The sequence below is a fragment of the Empidonax traillii genome, unplaced genomic scaffold, assembly GCF_003031625.1.
Source record: "Empidonax traillii isolate 1590-97213 ecotype Southwest subspecies unplaced genomic scaffold, ASM303162v1 scaffold957:size654520, whole genome shotgun sequence".
Lineage (NCBI taxonomy): Eukaryota > Metazoa > Chordata > Aves > Passeriformes > Tyrannidae > Empidonax > Empidonax traillii.
The window spans coordinates 468,274-483,566 of record NW_020956150.1 but is presented as its reverse complement, the minus strand read 5'-3'; the positions used below and the strand labels follow the sequence as shown (position 1 = coordinate 483,566).

The window sequence follows — 15,293 nt, the reverse complement described above, 5'->3', positions numbered from 1 at the left end:
CTGCCTTTTATAGCACTTTTTATCAGCAATCACTCCAAAGACCAACATCAAAAGATGAGCCCTTGTGTGCTCTCCTCAAACTCACAGGATCTGGGATTATTCCTTACTCCTCCCAGCTCCAACCAGACCCCTTTAAAGGCTCTGTGTCTGTGGAGACTCGAAGAGCTCCCTCAAGAACAGAAATGACCTCCCCCTACTCAAAACCCAATAAATTGTCACGGATCCCCAAGCAAAGGACAGGGAAATGGGACCAGCTCAGTGCCAGAGTGAACAACACAGTGGGTGCTGTGGAATTTTTTGATTTCCAGTAGGTTTTTACCTCTGAGGGGAACGTGGATGATGGAAGCAGGGACGACCAGAAACAAAAGCTGAAGCAACTGTTACACAGCCATAGCAGAAGGGTGAGGGCAGAAGCCACCTCAGGCTGGCCCCAAACTGATCCAGCTCCACCCACCGCAGGAGCCAGGCCGGCCCCCAACTCCCTTCCCTCTCCAAACCAGAGCTTTGAGAGAAAATCCAGCCTTCGCTTCCTCAGGTTTGGGTTTCAGCACGAGGACCCAACACTCAGATCCCCCCCCTGATCCCTCAGGGGGTGTCTCTGCTCACATTCCCACCCAATTCAACACCAAAGGGACTCTGGCCCAGCAGCCCCCCAGGCCTGATCCCTCGGGGTGGAATCCAGCACCACCAGCTCACAGCTCCAAAGCTCCCCTTTCGTAAGGAGTCACAACCCCCTGCACAATACTCTTTCCTTCTGGATTAAGAAAGATTTCCACCACCACCACCACCCCCCTCCCCAAGGATTAACCTACTTGAAAGAATTCCACCAACAAAAGGAAAATTCACTCAGAGAGATGAAAACTAATTCAGTTCAATGGTCTTGAGTTATGCACCAGTTCCTGGCTGGACTGTTGCAGAGCAAAACTTCACATTGTCATCTACGCCTTTCCCTCTCACACACGACGCCCCTTCCCTTCCATCCCCCTCGGGAAGGTCCTCAGGAATCACAATGGAAAAATTCAAATGGCACGGACTCATCCCCTTGCAGTTTTGCTGCCCACAATTTACCCCCTGCTTTAAACTCCAAGGCATCATTTCAGGGGGAGGGGGAAGGTTCTTAAGTTCTTTTCTTCCCATCCCATTTTCCCCCCATGTGTCTGCAAAGAGGCTGCTGGGAGTGGGAAAAGGGGGGAAGGTTTTGGGGGGTGGGGGGGATACCTCATGGCTTGAAATATCCACCTGTGCAATACAACCAGCAGGTCCTCTGCTCCCTCCTCTCCCCGTTCCTCTGCCAGGCTCCCACACGGAGACCTCGGCTGGGGCCTGGGATTTAAGGAAAAGATCCTGTAACAGCATTTTCCTCCTTGCACTTGTGAAGGGTTGGTGAAACACCCCCAAGGGTGCTCAGGGGAGGCCAGAAATCAAGGGGTACCCTCTGTTACCGAGTCTGTCCCCACCCTCCTCTAGGGAATTTCCTTTCTTGCCTCACATATACCTATTTTTCACCCCTGTTGCATCTTCTGAGCTGCAGCAGCTCCAGCCTCCTTGTGCCTTAAGTGGTTTTCTCCCCCTCTCTGAGGGCTCAGGAGTCAGGATGTGGTTTCTGACCCCTGAGGGTGCTCCCCATGGCCCAGCTCCAGGGGGGGTTTGGTGAGGCCCAGGAGAGGCAGGGAAATGTCTGCAGCCTTCAGGTCCTGCCCCCTCCAACAAGGAGTTCACAAACAGCAAACACAACACAGATTGCAAGTGGCTCATGGGGGCAAACCTGCGCTCAGCCAGGTTGGCTGGAGCGGGGGGGTTGGGGTGGGGAGGGAGCGTGGCCATGAGGTATTTGGTCTGTCCACTCAGACAGGGAGTGAAGTTTCAAGCCTTGCTTAACCAGGACTGAAAGGAGAAGTGCAGGGTCAACCTGTGACGATTCCCCTGGGGCCCACCCCCTCGGATCTCCTCCTCCTCCTCCTCCTCCTCCTGCCCAAACCTCGGGTCCTCCCCCCAGCACCGAGAGCTCTCCATGGTAAAAACGCCACCGCAGAGGGCACGGGCAGTTCGTCCTCCAGCACTGGGCACAGGGAATGGCTCCGGCACTCGGCGCGTCCTCCGAGCCGGGACAGAGAGAGAAGCAGCCAGGGTCAACTCACAAACAGATACAAAGCAAAGAGACAGAGAGACAGGAATTTAGAGGCCAGTCACCAATAAAGATGGAGAAGGGTGTGAAGATGCTCCCGGGTCGCAGAGCCTCTAAATGCATGGAACCAAGCGTTCAGTCACTCTCTCACTCTCGGGTACAATGTTCGGTTGGATGGCATTCTCGTACACGCTGCTAGGGCTGGGCTCCCCCACTCAATCCCAGCCATTATCCTTGATCATGTGAGCTAGTTCAATGATGTATTTGCCTTCTTTATACTTCTGGCTGCTTTCAAAAGCGTGTTCCTGGGAAAAAAAATAACAAAGGAAAAAAAAAAAAAAAAGAAAAGGGGAAAGAATGAGATGGAGGGAAATCAGAGTTATGGATCAGTGCTGGTGCAGGACTTAGCCTTGTCTAGGGAGTAAAAGTGCAGGTGTTCCCCTTGGCTGTCAGGGAAATGATGTGGGAAGAATCTTAAGTCCTGCTCCTGGCTGTCTTTACAGGCTGGGAAAAAAAGGACTGGCACCATGTAAGGTGCAGATTTCCATAGGCCAACGGCTCCTGGAACTAACCAAGGATTTAGGAATCACTGGTGATAAACTCCACCTCTCTCCAGGGAGAATTTATTAGTTTGTGAAGAATGCAGAGGTTCTCTGATGGAGCACATGTGAAACCACCAACCCTGGGAATGGGATGGGTTATGGTAAATTCCCGTGGAGCTGGAGGAGCAGGAGAAGGAGCAGCTCTGCACAGATCCCTGGTCACAGCCCTGGAAACACCCAGTGCCTCCACACAGCACAGCTGGAGAGGGCAATCCCTGGGATCCCTGATGGCCCTGACCAGGAGGGACTCAGTTCTTGAGGCTGCAGCCTCCACAGCAGCTCAGCCCTGCTCAGCTGCTCTGCCTGCAACTCACCTGAAAGGTCATTCCCAGCTGGAGAGGCCTGGGCTCACTGCTGCTTATGGAATACTGGCATTTGTTTACCATGAACTCAACTGATGTACTTGGTGCCCTGCTCCATTTGTGGGATCCACGCTGTGTTTCTGCATGGATTCCACCCCCATCAATTTTTGATGTTTTCCTGTTCACAGCCCTTCAGCTGATTTAGTGACGAATATTTCGTACAAAGTGGGGTCTGTTCAGACACTGGTCAGAGCATTTGGGCCAACCAGTGTGCCTGCAGGAGCACAAATTAGGATGTAACACCAGCCTTTATTTGAAACTAATTGAATTTATGAAGAGCAAGAGCCGGCAAACAGATAAACCCACGTTCAATAGTGTTCCCAGTGGGAAGGTGCAGATGGGAACCTGCACTTGGGGGGGGGGCCCAAATTAACGGTCCTAATGACACAGACACCTTTGGGAAAGGGCTGGAGCCAAAGCTGTCCCCAGGCAACGCAGACGAGACCCCGTGGTACTCACATATTTCCACCCCAGCGTGGTTTTGCAGTTTTCACAGTAAATATCTGCCACCGCATGTAATCCCGTTAATAACACCCGCTCCTCTGCAGGGCCACAGCCCACGTTAACTCTGGGGGGGGAAAGCAGAGAGGCTCCCTATTAGTGCTTTTCCACGCCAAAAAACCCTCCAGCAAAGCTGACAGCAATTTACTGCAGTCCCTAAAAACATAAGCAGGAGGTTCAGGACAACCCAAAGATCTCCCCCGCAGTTCCAGAGCGGAGCGAAAAAGGTAAAATGAGATTTTGGGGTTTTTTTTCTGTTCCAGAAGCTCCGAGCAGGAGATTAATAACGCTCCAGTCGCTCGTGCTAATTAGGCATTTGAGAGAGATTTTCAGCTTCAAATTGATAAAATGGTGTTTTTTGCTTTCCCAAATGGAAAAACTGAAGAATGGAACCGAAATCAGCAGTTCCTGTGAGAGACATCCCAGCAGTGACCTCACCCAAACTATTTTCAGTCGCTGGGAAATCAGACTTGGGTTTCATGTTAGCTCTAAAAAGTGCATATTTAGAGATCCTTTATCTCTGCATTTAAGAAATTCTGGCTCTCTGGTCCAACTACATCCTTGGAGCAGAGAGTGATTCATCCATTAGCTCTTATTTCTCAATCTGATGATGAAAAAAAAAAAAAAATCACCTTTTTCCTCACTGCTCATCTGCAACCTCACCAGGAATCAAATATAAATCAGTGCCACTTCCTGCCTCTCTCTCTTTGAACATTTCCACCAAGCTCCCGAGCCCCAGGCAGAGGTTTTTTAAGGGGAACTCTCCTTTTGTGCTCCCCTCACGAGGGTTTTTTCTCCCCCCCACCCCCCGGGCCGCGGGTGCTACGCTTAGTACTCACACGGAATTGAAGAGATAAGCACGTCCTTGGCTTCCTTGGAAGGACTGAAAGGCAAGAAAACAAAGTTCAGTCAGCTGGGGGGAGAGAAAAGAGGCCAAACCAGGCCCTGCCCTCCATCAGTGGTGGTTATGGAAACTCTGATCCAGGCCCTTGGGAAAGAGCACGCGGAGAAATGTTGGGAGATGAGGTTTTGTCCTGCAGATCCCTTGAATCCCTTTCCTAAAAACAAGGTGCCCACAGAGGTTCCCCACTCCTGAAACACCAGGTGAATTCCCCTTGGGAATACTCCGGAGCACATGGACACAACCCCTGCTCCAGGGGCTCTACCAACACCTCGCCCTTGCCGAGGGGTCTGCAAGCCTCACGTTCCCACTGAGGGCCAGGAGATCTTTAGGAGTGGATATAAACAGGGGATGAGGTGTCCCTGGCATTCCAAGAGCCAGCAGGTCCCCCTGTGCCACCTCTGCAACATCTCCCTGTGATGGGGCCTGGCTGACAAAAACCTCCTGACACCAGCAATGCCACCTGCATTTTGAAGGCACTGTGACAGGCACGCTCTGAGTTAAACATCTGGGTGCTTGTGAACAAGAGCACAGTTACCTGTGCACAAGTTCCCTCGTGGGATACCCCAGGGAACGCCTGCACCGAGGGGCAGGAGCTGGGAAAGTCACGGAGCAGCTTTTCTGGGCTATTTAATCCTTTATTTTGCGCCTCACCGAGAACTTCTGAATATTTAATGGTTTTCTTAAAAACTCAGCTGATGATTTCAGACTAAATAAATACCCTTAAAAAGGGGGGACACGGGGTTTGGAGGGGAAAGAGAAACATGCAAGGTTGTAACTCTAACACTGGTCATTTATTCAGTGAAGAGCAACCTCACATCACATCAAACAAAGGTTGTGCCCTTCCATCTGTCCACGCCTGCAAAGCTCCTGCCTCGTGGACAAACAAAGTCAAAGCCACGACAGCTTCCTCCTCCTGGAGGATCCCCCACTGCAGAGGATCCTTTCCACAGAGCAGTGGGCAGAAACACCCCTGGGCACACGGGCAGGGAGCCAGGGCCAGCAGTGCCAGCTGCCTGGGAGGTCTGCACGGCACCAAGGGCTCTGCCAGCCCCAAAATCACCGCCTGGCAAGGAACCCTCTCGGTCCTGCAGGGATAACCGTTCCTAAGAGGGAGCTGAAGGCCAATATTAGTTGCCACTCAGGGCACTGTGGGTTCAGAGAGGATGCCCCAGGCTCCTGGACGTGTCTGTCAGGCAGACAAAGGCATTCCTTGAGGAATGCCCGTTCTTGGGAAGGAATTAAACAGCACACACGGCTCTCAGGCGTGTTTGTGTAATTCCATTTATTAGAGGAGCTCCTTTTAATCCTTCTGCAGCAGTTCTGTGTCACTGCCACTGTCAGCTGGCTGATCCCCCACATCCAGCTGGGCCTGGGAATGGTTGAACAGGAGGGACATCAGCTGTCCACGCTGCAGGACAGGGATACCAGCCTGGGAACAGGGATTCAGGGAGGACACCCCAAGTCCCACAGCACCCTGTGTGCCCATCAGAGCACAATGAAAGCAGATGAAGCTTGCTAACCATGCAGGCCTGCCCAGTAAATACTTTTCCATCAACACCAAAGGGACTGAGTTTGCCAATAACAACAACCACGGGAGCAAGGTTTTTATGGGTACAGAAATGGGATTTTCCGTTGCTGCTGCACAAAGGCCTGGCTTTAATAAACAAAATCAACACCATCAGCTGTGCTGGGGCTCACTGGACATTGTTCCATTCCACTCCCAGGCACAGGAGCATCCTTTCAGAGGTGCCCTTCCTTCCAGCTCGAGCCAGTGCTTTAGGGGACCTAAGGGTGGTCACTGGGAAAAAAATCACATTAATTATCCCCTGTCCAAGCAGAACTTCTCAACAAACCACTGCTCAGCTCTCAGGGCTGCTGCTGTCTTAATATTCCCCCTCCAGCAAGCTGAGGATTTGGCCAAACATATAAAAACAAGCTGGAGATGTTTGGCAACCACAAGTTCCCCAGGGCATTTGCCCTCTGCTGACCATGTCCCTACAAAAGTGGCACAGGAGGGTTTTATCCAGGTGTTGTAACCTGAGCATTTTCTGGAGACGTTCCTGCTCTTCAGGCTCTCCAGAAAAACTGGCACCTGCTGTAAATGGGAAGCACAAACCCAGAAAAAACGGGTATATTTATCCACAAGCGGATGTTCTTGTCTTTGTTTTTGTTGCTGCTTGTTTGTTTGTTTTTTAAAAGAAACACACCAAGACATTTCCAAAACACACTTGGTTTTCACTGAAGTGACAGTCAGACCTACTTTCTATGCTCTGCATTTTCTCTGGGTAGATTTTCCTGATACACATTCAAAGGTGCATCTCACACACAGACACAGAAATCCAGACTTCTTGCTGTCTGAAACAACAGCTCCTGGCATCACTTGCTCAGCTCTGTCTGCTCCAAGCACGGCTCGGGATTCCTCAGGAGCCACTCCGGCTGCAGGGAAGGGCTGTGCCCCTCCAACCACTCCAGCCTGCCCCAGTTCCACCTGCCCTCACACCATCAGACCTTTGCACTTGCACAGGCCCCTCCCCGGGGCCGCAGAAGGGAATTTTCACACTCAATCAGCGATGCCAGGGAAAGAGGCACCGATTCCGAACATGCCCACGCCACATCCCGCTCTCCCCCTGCACCTCCAGCTCCTCATTCACGGCACAGCCCACTCAGCAGCTCCACACACCGAACAGATGACAGGATTAATACCCTGAGCCTTTGTGGCTGCATCTGACAATAGGCTAAACACAAAAAGAGCTGGCTGGAATCATCTGGAAAAATAGGAAGCAGTTGCCAGGACTAAATGGCTCCACACGGATGCCTGTTCTCTGCAGACTGCAGCAGAGAAAACCCCCACTTACCTACAGCCAGCTGGCAGCAGCCTTTTAATAATCCAATAAAGCAAAAATGAAAAGGCAAATGGTCCCAAAGAGGTAGGAGAGGGAAAAGGAACAGTGTGCCCCTTCACGCCCCGCTCCTGAAAGCCACTGATAATTCTCCCTGCGGGGATGCAAATGGAACAGACGGTCCAGAGCCACCTCCAGAGGGCCATGGCACAGCCTGGAAACGTGGAATGGCAGCTCAGGGGGAGCCAAATGACCACCAGGACTCTGCAAAAAAAGGACATGTTCTCTGTGCTTGTGGTATCTCTGCTGGGACAGAGCAGAGCAGGGGGAGAAGTGTCTGATGAACCCCCCGGGCGTGGGGGCTGTGCCTGAAGAATCCACCCGATGATCCTCACTCAGAAGATCTGGGATCATTTATTTCCCACCATCATACACAACTTTGGGTTCTGAGTTGCTCCAGTCATCTGCACAACACTGGATGCAAGATGTATCTGCTCTCACTGCTGATTTGACCCTTAAATGAGGGGGAGATGTTCCCATAAAATGCAGCTTGAACAGGGAGAGGAGATCTGAAGCTTGAACAGGGAGAGGAGACCTCTAAGTAAGACAAAGTGGGATGTCAGTGCAACTGGGGTGCTGATGAGTCTGTGTATGAAGGTATGTCCCAATCCCCAGGCTCTCCTCATCCTCATCCCACTCCCTGGAACACTTAATCCCAGTTCCCACCTGCTGTTATCCCACCTACCCACCGACAGCTCCGCCTCAGCAGCACCTCCCAAGCCCTGTTAATTCTGGCAATAACGGTTTGGTGGAGAAGATTGGCCCTGCAGTGTGTTTAGAGGAACCACCACACCAGGTGTACGATGGCTCTGCCAAGGAGGTTCCCTGTGAGTCACTGCACAGCGGGAAGAAAACTGGGAAACGTCACCAATAAAATCCCTGCTGCAGATTCCGGGGCTGGCCTGGCCAGCACGAGCCACTTCAAGCCATCTACTCACATCACACTCCGCTATTTCCCAAGGGAGCACAAGTTCAATTACTTGGTCCCTGTTTCCACACAGACCTCCCAGACCTCCTCAGGGCTCATTAATTCCACCTTGTTCTTCCTCACAGAAGGGGCAGCCCCTGATCAGATTAAACACAGATTCAATTTAGCTCCGATTACACCAGATACAGACCCCTGTCAGGGGAAACAGTTGCATTATTCCACCTCCTGCACAGATGTGACCTTACCCCGTTCCCACCACTGCATTCCTGGGTTTTAATTGAGTTTTAACATGGGTCCTTAATGCTATTTAAAGCCCAGAATCGATATGGAATTAGCGGACCAAACTCATCTCTGAAATAGTTCAATTAATTCAGCACGGCCTTATTCCCCAGCAGTTGATGCTGCTGTGCAAACACACAGGGAACAACCCTGGAAAAGCTCCATCCCAGCACTTCCACACTGTGTTTGTGTCCCAGGTCAAGCAGCCCATGAGCAGGAGGGTGCTCAGCCTGGGAAGATGAAAGCCTTTTGTCTGGTTTAATGCTGGTGGGAGATGTGGTGGCAGTTTTTTCATCCTGTCTCCTGGTGTCCATCCGACCCTGGCATTCCCTGCTCCTGGAACGAGCTGTGTCCTGATAAGAGCCTTTTGTCCAGACAGGAACCCACTCAGCGCTTTCAGCACACAGGAAAGGTGGGGAGAGCCCAGACAGTGCAAAAGGTCTGAACACACAGCCATGACCTACCCCTATCCCCATCCCTAATCCCAATCCCTCATCCCTATCCTTACCCACATCCTCTTGGCATCACTGCCATGAAACGCTGCCTGACAAAGGCTCATGGTGACACTGCCAGGAAAAAAAGTCAATTAACAGGGCAAATCATCAGTGCCTGAAGAATCTCACGCTTCCACTACATCCCATTCTGTTGGGAAAGCATCAATTCCTGCTCTGCCATGAGGGGAGAACCTTCAGCCCTTGGAACATCCACGCTGTGAGAGCCAGGTCTGAGTCCTCCCTCCCTGTGCCACAACAAGAGACTGAAGGGCACAGTCCCAAAGATGCTGAGAGGAGAAGGTGAAGCCTCTTCCATCCCTTTTCCAACCTACCAGAGCCCTTGTGCTCCACAATCCACGTGTCCCAATACCCACTTCCCGATCCTTAAAACACAACTAGCAGTTAATTTTAAACTATTTATAATTTTTTTTTTTTTTTGGTGGCTTAGTTTTCCAAGTGAGATTCCCTCATCCCCTCACGTTTCCAGGAGCTGAAGCTGAATAAATAAAATAAAATAAAAAAAAAAAAAATCCCAAAAAATATCCCGAACCACAGGCAGCAGCAGTGCTCTCTCCACCACATCCCTGCTGCCCAGGAGGATGGATCCATGCAGACTCCTGACCCCTGATCCACGGGAGCCGTGCTCATCCACACGTCAGCACCAGCACGAAGGTGACACCGACGCTCCCACGGGGCCGGCGCTCCCGGGCACGGAAAACTGCACCGAGGGATCTAAGTGGGTCAGGATCCAGGGGCACATTCCCGCTTATTAATCCATGTGTCACTGTCTATTAGCACCACGGGGAGAGGGGGGGAGGGTTCTTTCCAAGGGGAGATTTTGGGCTTGCGGCTGAGAGGAGATCTCTTCCCGGGCTCTGTGATTAGGGGCATTGGTTTCAGGGGACACAAATCGCCCCAGATCAAGGGGTTTGTTGTGCCTCGAGCACGTGGATTTCTGACACAAACTAAGCTGAGCAAATAGTTCCATCTACTCCGTGCCCTGGTCCCTCCCAGGCCTGGCAGGCTCTGCCTCAGTTCAGTCCCACCACTGAATTCTCATTGCCCTGTGCTGTTCCCCCTCCTCCCCAAAGCCCTGGGACCCTGGACTCTGTTCCTATTTATTTTTAAAGTGTATTTCCAGCTCGCAGACTTCAAAGTGGGATTTCAAAATGTGAAGCTAAAGGCCCCAACTGCTGAAGGCAAACAAACAAACAAACAAAAAAAAATGCACTGGGTTTATTACTTCTATAAAACTTCCCAATGTTTGGGGGCTTCTCTTGTGATTCTGATGGTCTCTGGTTGCTGCTGTTGTTGCGCTTCAAAACTTGATTTTAAGATGAAAAAGGATGGGAATACTGCAGGGAAAAAGAACAGATGGAGTGTCTACTTTTAAAATCAATTATTGCCATTCATTTTGGGGCAGAGCCAACCAGAGCAGCTTCGGGAGACGAGATCCCTGTTCCCTGCAGCCCAAGAAGGGAGGGCTCTGCATCCCAGGAGAGCAACCACCCCCTTCCTCTCCTGTTCTGCTTCCCTCTGCCTAAGGAAAATCCTGCATTAACACAGAGGAGAGGCAGCACAGCTTCTGTGAGGATGGGTGGATGGATGTGGATGGATGTGGATGGATGTGGATGGATGTGGATGGATGCCACATGCCCCCCCTTCAGAGCAACCAAAGATCTACCAAAGGTCTTGCAGGTGGAAAGGGAATTTAGCCCCAAGTTCTGGGACCAGCCCAGTTGTCTCCTTGTGGGGTGCACAATCCTCCAACCCTTCCACTGCTCCAGGGAACAAAGTGCTGGACAAAATCCCTGGGCAGGGCAGGGAAAGCTCTCTGTGATCTGATGGGGAACCAACCTCTGCTGGGGGGAAGAACTAAGGGCAAGCTGGGCTTTCCTAATCATCTCCAACATGTGGAACTACACATTTACTGACACCAGAGTGCCTAATCAGCCAAAACAGGAGGAAGTGCATTGCCTGAGGAGCGTTTTTAGCCCTGTGGGAATGCCCAGGAAGAGCACAGGTTAATCCCTGCTGGACAGGGAGTGGAAGAGCAGTCACAACAGGAGGCTGACATTCATCCCCACTGAAATAAAGGAATCCTGGGGCAACTGCAGAGGCTCCAGCAGCACCTGTGGGTTTCCCCCCTCATGGCAAGTGCTGCTGTTTTCCTGTAGGCTCAAAGCCCCCAACAATCCAGTCATTTTGGAGAGCAGGGGGAGGGAAAAGCCCTTTATTTCCACGTCAGTTATTGCCACTGTACGGCCTTTAGAGGCAAACACAAAGCTGGGATGGGAGATGGAAACTGCTAATACAACAAGTGATTTAATTAGCAGCACACCAGTGAGTGTCCCTGGATCAGGGGAGCACTGTTTGCCATTAATACAGCCCATAATACCAGCAGTGCTGACAGGGAGAGCACATTTGCTCTTCAGCAAAAGCAGATCTGTCCAGGGCAGCAGCTCCTCTCTGTCCCTGGGTAAGAGCCCCTGATGAAGCCACCAAACACACACCTTATTGCTGAGAAGGTCATAAAAGTTCCCCTTCACTGTCTAATCCACTGCCTCAATCCTGAATTTTCATCATTAATAAGAAAAGTGTTGTGATACTGACATTTATTTTATTCCTGGGCTGGAGTGGAGGTGTTCATATTTGAGATACTCCACCAGCAGCTCAGCTTAATCTGATCTTAACTCATTCCTTCTGCTGGAGGGAGAGAGATCCCTGGAAATCTCCAAATTCCAGGTATTCAGCCTCAGTTTCTACCTTTGTTGTAGCTCCTTGTCCTCACAGCTGTGATTGCCATGGGAACGCTGCTGTGTATTTTATGAGAGGAGACTCTGGGTGGAGTTTCCTCGTCTGCTCCAGCTTCCCATCCTTCTTCCCCTTCCAGTTCTGCTGGATGGGAAAAACTGCCAGGCCCAACAGTGAGGGCAGACTCCTCCAGCAGCTCCCTGCCAGCATTCCCTGCTGCTCTCAATCAGGAATTACCAGCAGGGCCCTCCTCCCCGAGGACGGCCCTGGATCCTGCTGGCATTCCCTCTTTTCCAACTGAAACCCTCCCCAAAGCCAGGAAGGCTCAGCCCTGATCAGCTCCAGTTGTTGAGGATTTGCAGCAGTTGCAGCACAAACCCTGATGATTCACTGTCCTTCGGCCCTGGCAGTTCCCCGGATAATAAATGGGAACAATATTTTATTTATGCCCAGGTCATCAATTCTTAGGCAGAGGAAGCAGCAGATGAAAGGAGAGCTGTTTCCATAAAGAAAGTGATGGATTAGAAAAATCCATTTTTACCCTGTTCTTCCTCCTTGACAGGGAATTCAAAACTATTGTGATTTATTACCTTTTCCCCTCTCTCTTTTTTTTTTCTTTTTTTTGGAAGAGAATGAAATATTTTAACAATCACACAGGAGTTAATTGCTGTATAAACACAGTTACACAAAGAGGTACAAAGCTGCTGTACCTCTTGCTCTATTAAACAACCATGTCCTGACTAATTAAGAGGCCTGATCCTGCCTGTCTTTGATCCCACTGTGGATAATCTGATCCCAGGGACCACAGGGATTGCAGGGCAAAGCCCAGAGGAAGCAATTACAGAGGGCAGAAAGACCTAACTGAGGTGGCTGGGCTGGGGAACAGGCACTACAAATTCTCATCACACGGCTCAGATTTCACATCCTGACTTTTTCCTGCAAAGGGCATTGGTTGTTTATTCCCTCTCCAACACAGGCTGCTCAGAGGGACTCGAACAACAGATCCCAACCCGTCTGGGAAAGGGTCCTGGCCAGGGTTTGTCTCCCAAAGTTCACTCCTGCCCGATAAACTCTCGACCTCCTGCGAAGGAAAAGGCCCATTTAACGACCTGGATGACACCTTGTTCCACTGAAAACTGAAAGCCTCTCTCAATCCACGTTTCATTTTGAAATTAATGTCATTTGAAGCTTCAGGGAAGCCAAGAACCACAAGACACCTTCCCAGCAGTGAGATGGGGAGCTACAAACCACTCAGCTTTGTGCTGTTCATCACTCACAGCTCCAACTCTGACACTTGCAATCAAGGGCAAGCTCTGAATAATACCTGGAAGTGGCAACTCACTAGGGAACAAGAGCTGACAAGCAAGGACCCAAGAGCTACTGGACAGCTTCTGGAAACGTGCATAAAGCTGATAAACCTGGTGCATGAAGAGCTACAGCAAAAATAAATGAACAGCAGCTTTCAGTGCAGGGCTGAGCCAGTGAGAACAACACGGTTCTGAAATGATGGGCTGAGAAGATGCCACTGCTGAGCCTGAACAAGGAGAGCAGCCCTGTCCCCGTTCCTAATGAAGGTGGAGAAGAGAACCACAAGAATTAAATGGAACTGGAAAAAAAAAAAAAAAAACAAAAAAAAAAGAGATTGCACCGTGACAAAGTGGAATCTGTTTAGCCTGATCCAAAAAAGTGATCAGGAGTGACCATGGTGACTGCACATCCCAACCTTTTCCAGCAAGGAACAGCAGGTGCTAGAGATGTGTTTTATTAGGAAAAGAAGCAAACTAATGGCCAGTGACAGGAAGCACAAGTCAGACAAACCTGAATTCAAAGTCTCTGATTTTTAATGGTAAGGATGATTAACCACTGGGGAAAAAAAAAAAAAATGACCCAAGAGAGCGGTGAATTTTCCCCCTTGAAGTCTTCAAATGGAGACTGAATGCTCTTTCCCCGAGAGAACTGCTGAGATGCACTGGCCCATGTTCCAGAGGAGGTCAGATGTGATGATGTGATGGCTCCTCCTGGCCTTAAGAGTTCATTAATGTGGAGCTGGGAACTTCAATTCCTATTTGGGAAGATCTAGTTTTAAAGCAAGGATAAAAGCTGTGTAATGAAAAGTAAGAACCTGACCCACGAGAAGGGAATACCCATCTCAGCTCATGCAGTTTTTTTTTCCCCCATGATGGAAATGTAGGATTTTCTCTTGGCCTGTCTTGGACACTGAAAGACCCCTTTTTCCTCTAGATTAAAAGATTACCACGCTGGAATTTTAGGATTATTGTTTCAGCTTCTGTGCATGTTCCCCCCCCCCCCAGCAAACAACTCTGTGCCTTCGAGGTGAACTGACACACAGATAACCAGCTGGTTCCTGGGAAATAAAGCACCAAGAACATTAAATTTTGTGCACAAACAAGAAAGGAAAAGGCAAAAACCCAAACCCCAAAGCCCCAACGACTGCTGCTCCACTTCACCTCCACGTGGTGCCTCGAGTGCTTCCAGGTGGCTGAATTCCTGAATTCATCCACAGCTTATCAGGACGCTGCACCAAAATTCCAGATCCTTTATAAAGAGCCCCCAGGTTGCAACATGGGGCAAAGCCTGATGTTTTCAGAGTGCCACAAATCTCACTGAGGGGCTGTAGGACCAGCACCCCCAGGCTGGGAAGGAACCAGGCCACAAAGACTGGGAGTGAGTTTTGCTGATAAAACCTTTTAACTCCTGACTGAGTAGATCAGAAAAAAAAAAAAAAAAAGAGCTTTAAGTGCTCCCTCATTAACAATCCAACCCCATTTGAGACAGTCAGGCACACAGGAGCGCTGTATTTTTCCTAAATTCTCAGTGCTGGAGGAGCTGCAGCCCTTTGTGTTGAGGAATTTCACATCCACGTTCAGCAGAGGCTCCGTGCAGACATCAAAGGGAAACACTCAAACCTCCTCACCAGCCTCAGGCAGCTCCAGAGGAGACATCACTGCAGAATGTTTAGCAGTTGGATCACAGAAATGCAAGGGGGAAAAAAAAAAAAAAAAAGAAACTGCAGGACGCCCACAAGACATTCTCTACATATTTCCATAATCAGGGAGGTTTCTGCTGAATTACAGTTCACATGGCAGAAGAAAAATCAGCGACCAAGACCCCCATGTGGCAATTCTGGCCTGCATCTTTCTGCTCTCTCTGTTCCCAACCTTTTTTTTTTCCCTGGGCACCAAGCACATATGGAACAAAACCAGAGAAAAGGGCTGACCGAGGGTGAATAACACAGAGTAAGTAGGAATCAGCACCTCATCTGCCATTTCGGGGAGGAGAAAGGTGCTCTTTACCTTGCTGAATGTCTGGTTTTGTTAACTGTTCCTCCAGGCCCCCGCTAGGAAACGATGCAGAAGGCACATTTCTCAAGAAAAGCCCCTTTGTCTGCTTTCTGGAGAGGTTTTGCCACCACTGATTGTGGGA

At 50.2% G+C, this 15,293-nt stretch overlaps 1 protein-coding gene across 2 annotated transcripts in view; it reads right to left on the bottom strand.

Moving 5' to 3' along the window:
* Positions 1-2,158: 2,158 nt before the first annotated feature.
* Positions 2,159-15,293, bottom strand: part of YPEL2 (yippee like 2) — a 28,541-nt gene continuing 15,406 nt past the window's right edge. For both annotated transcript variants that reach the window (XM_027903309.1, XM_027903310.1), the window contains exons 3-5: positions 4,430-4,473; positions 3,549-3,657; positions 2,159-2,430 (exon numbers count right to left, since the gene is read on the bottom strand). In XM_027903309.1, the coding sequence (XP_027759110.1) occupies positions 2,341-2,430; positions 3,549-3,657; positions 4,430-4,473 (243 nt within the window). In that variant the 3' untranslated portion in view covers positions 2,159-2,340. The remainder of the gene's footprint in view (positions 2,431-3,548; positions 3,658-4,429; positions 4,474-15,293) is intronic.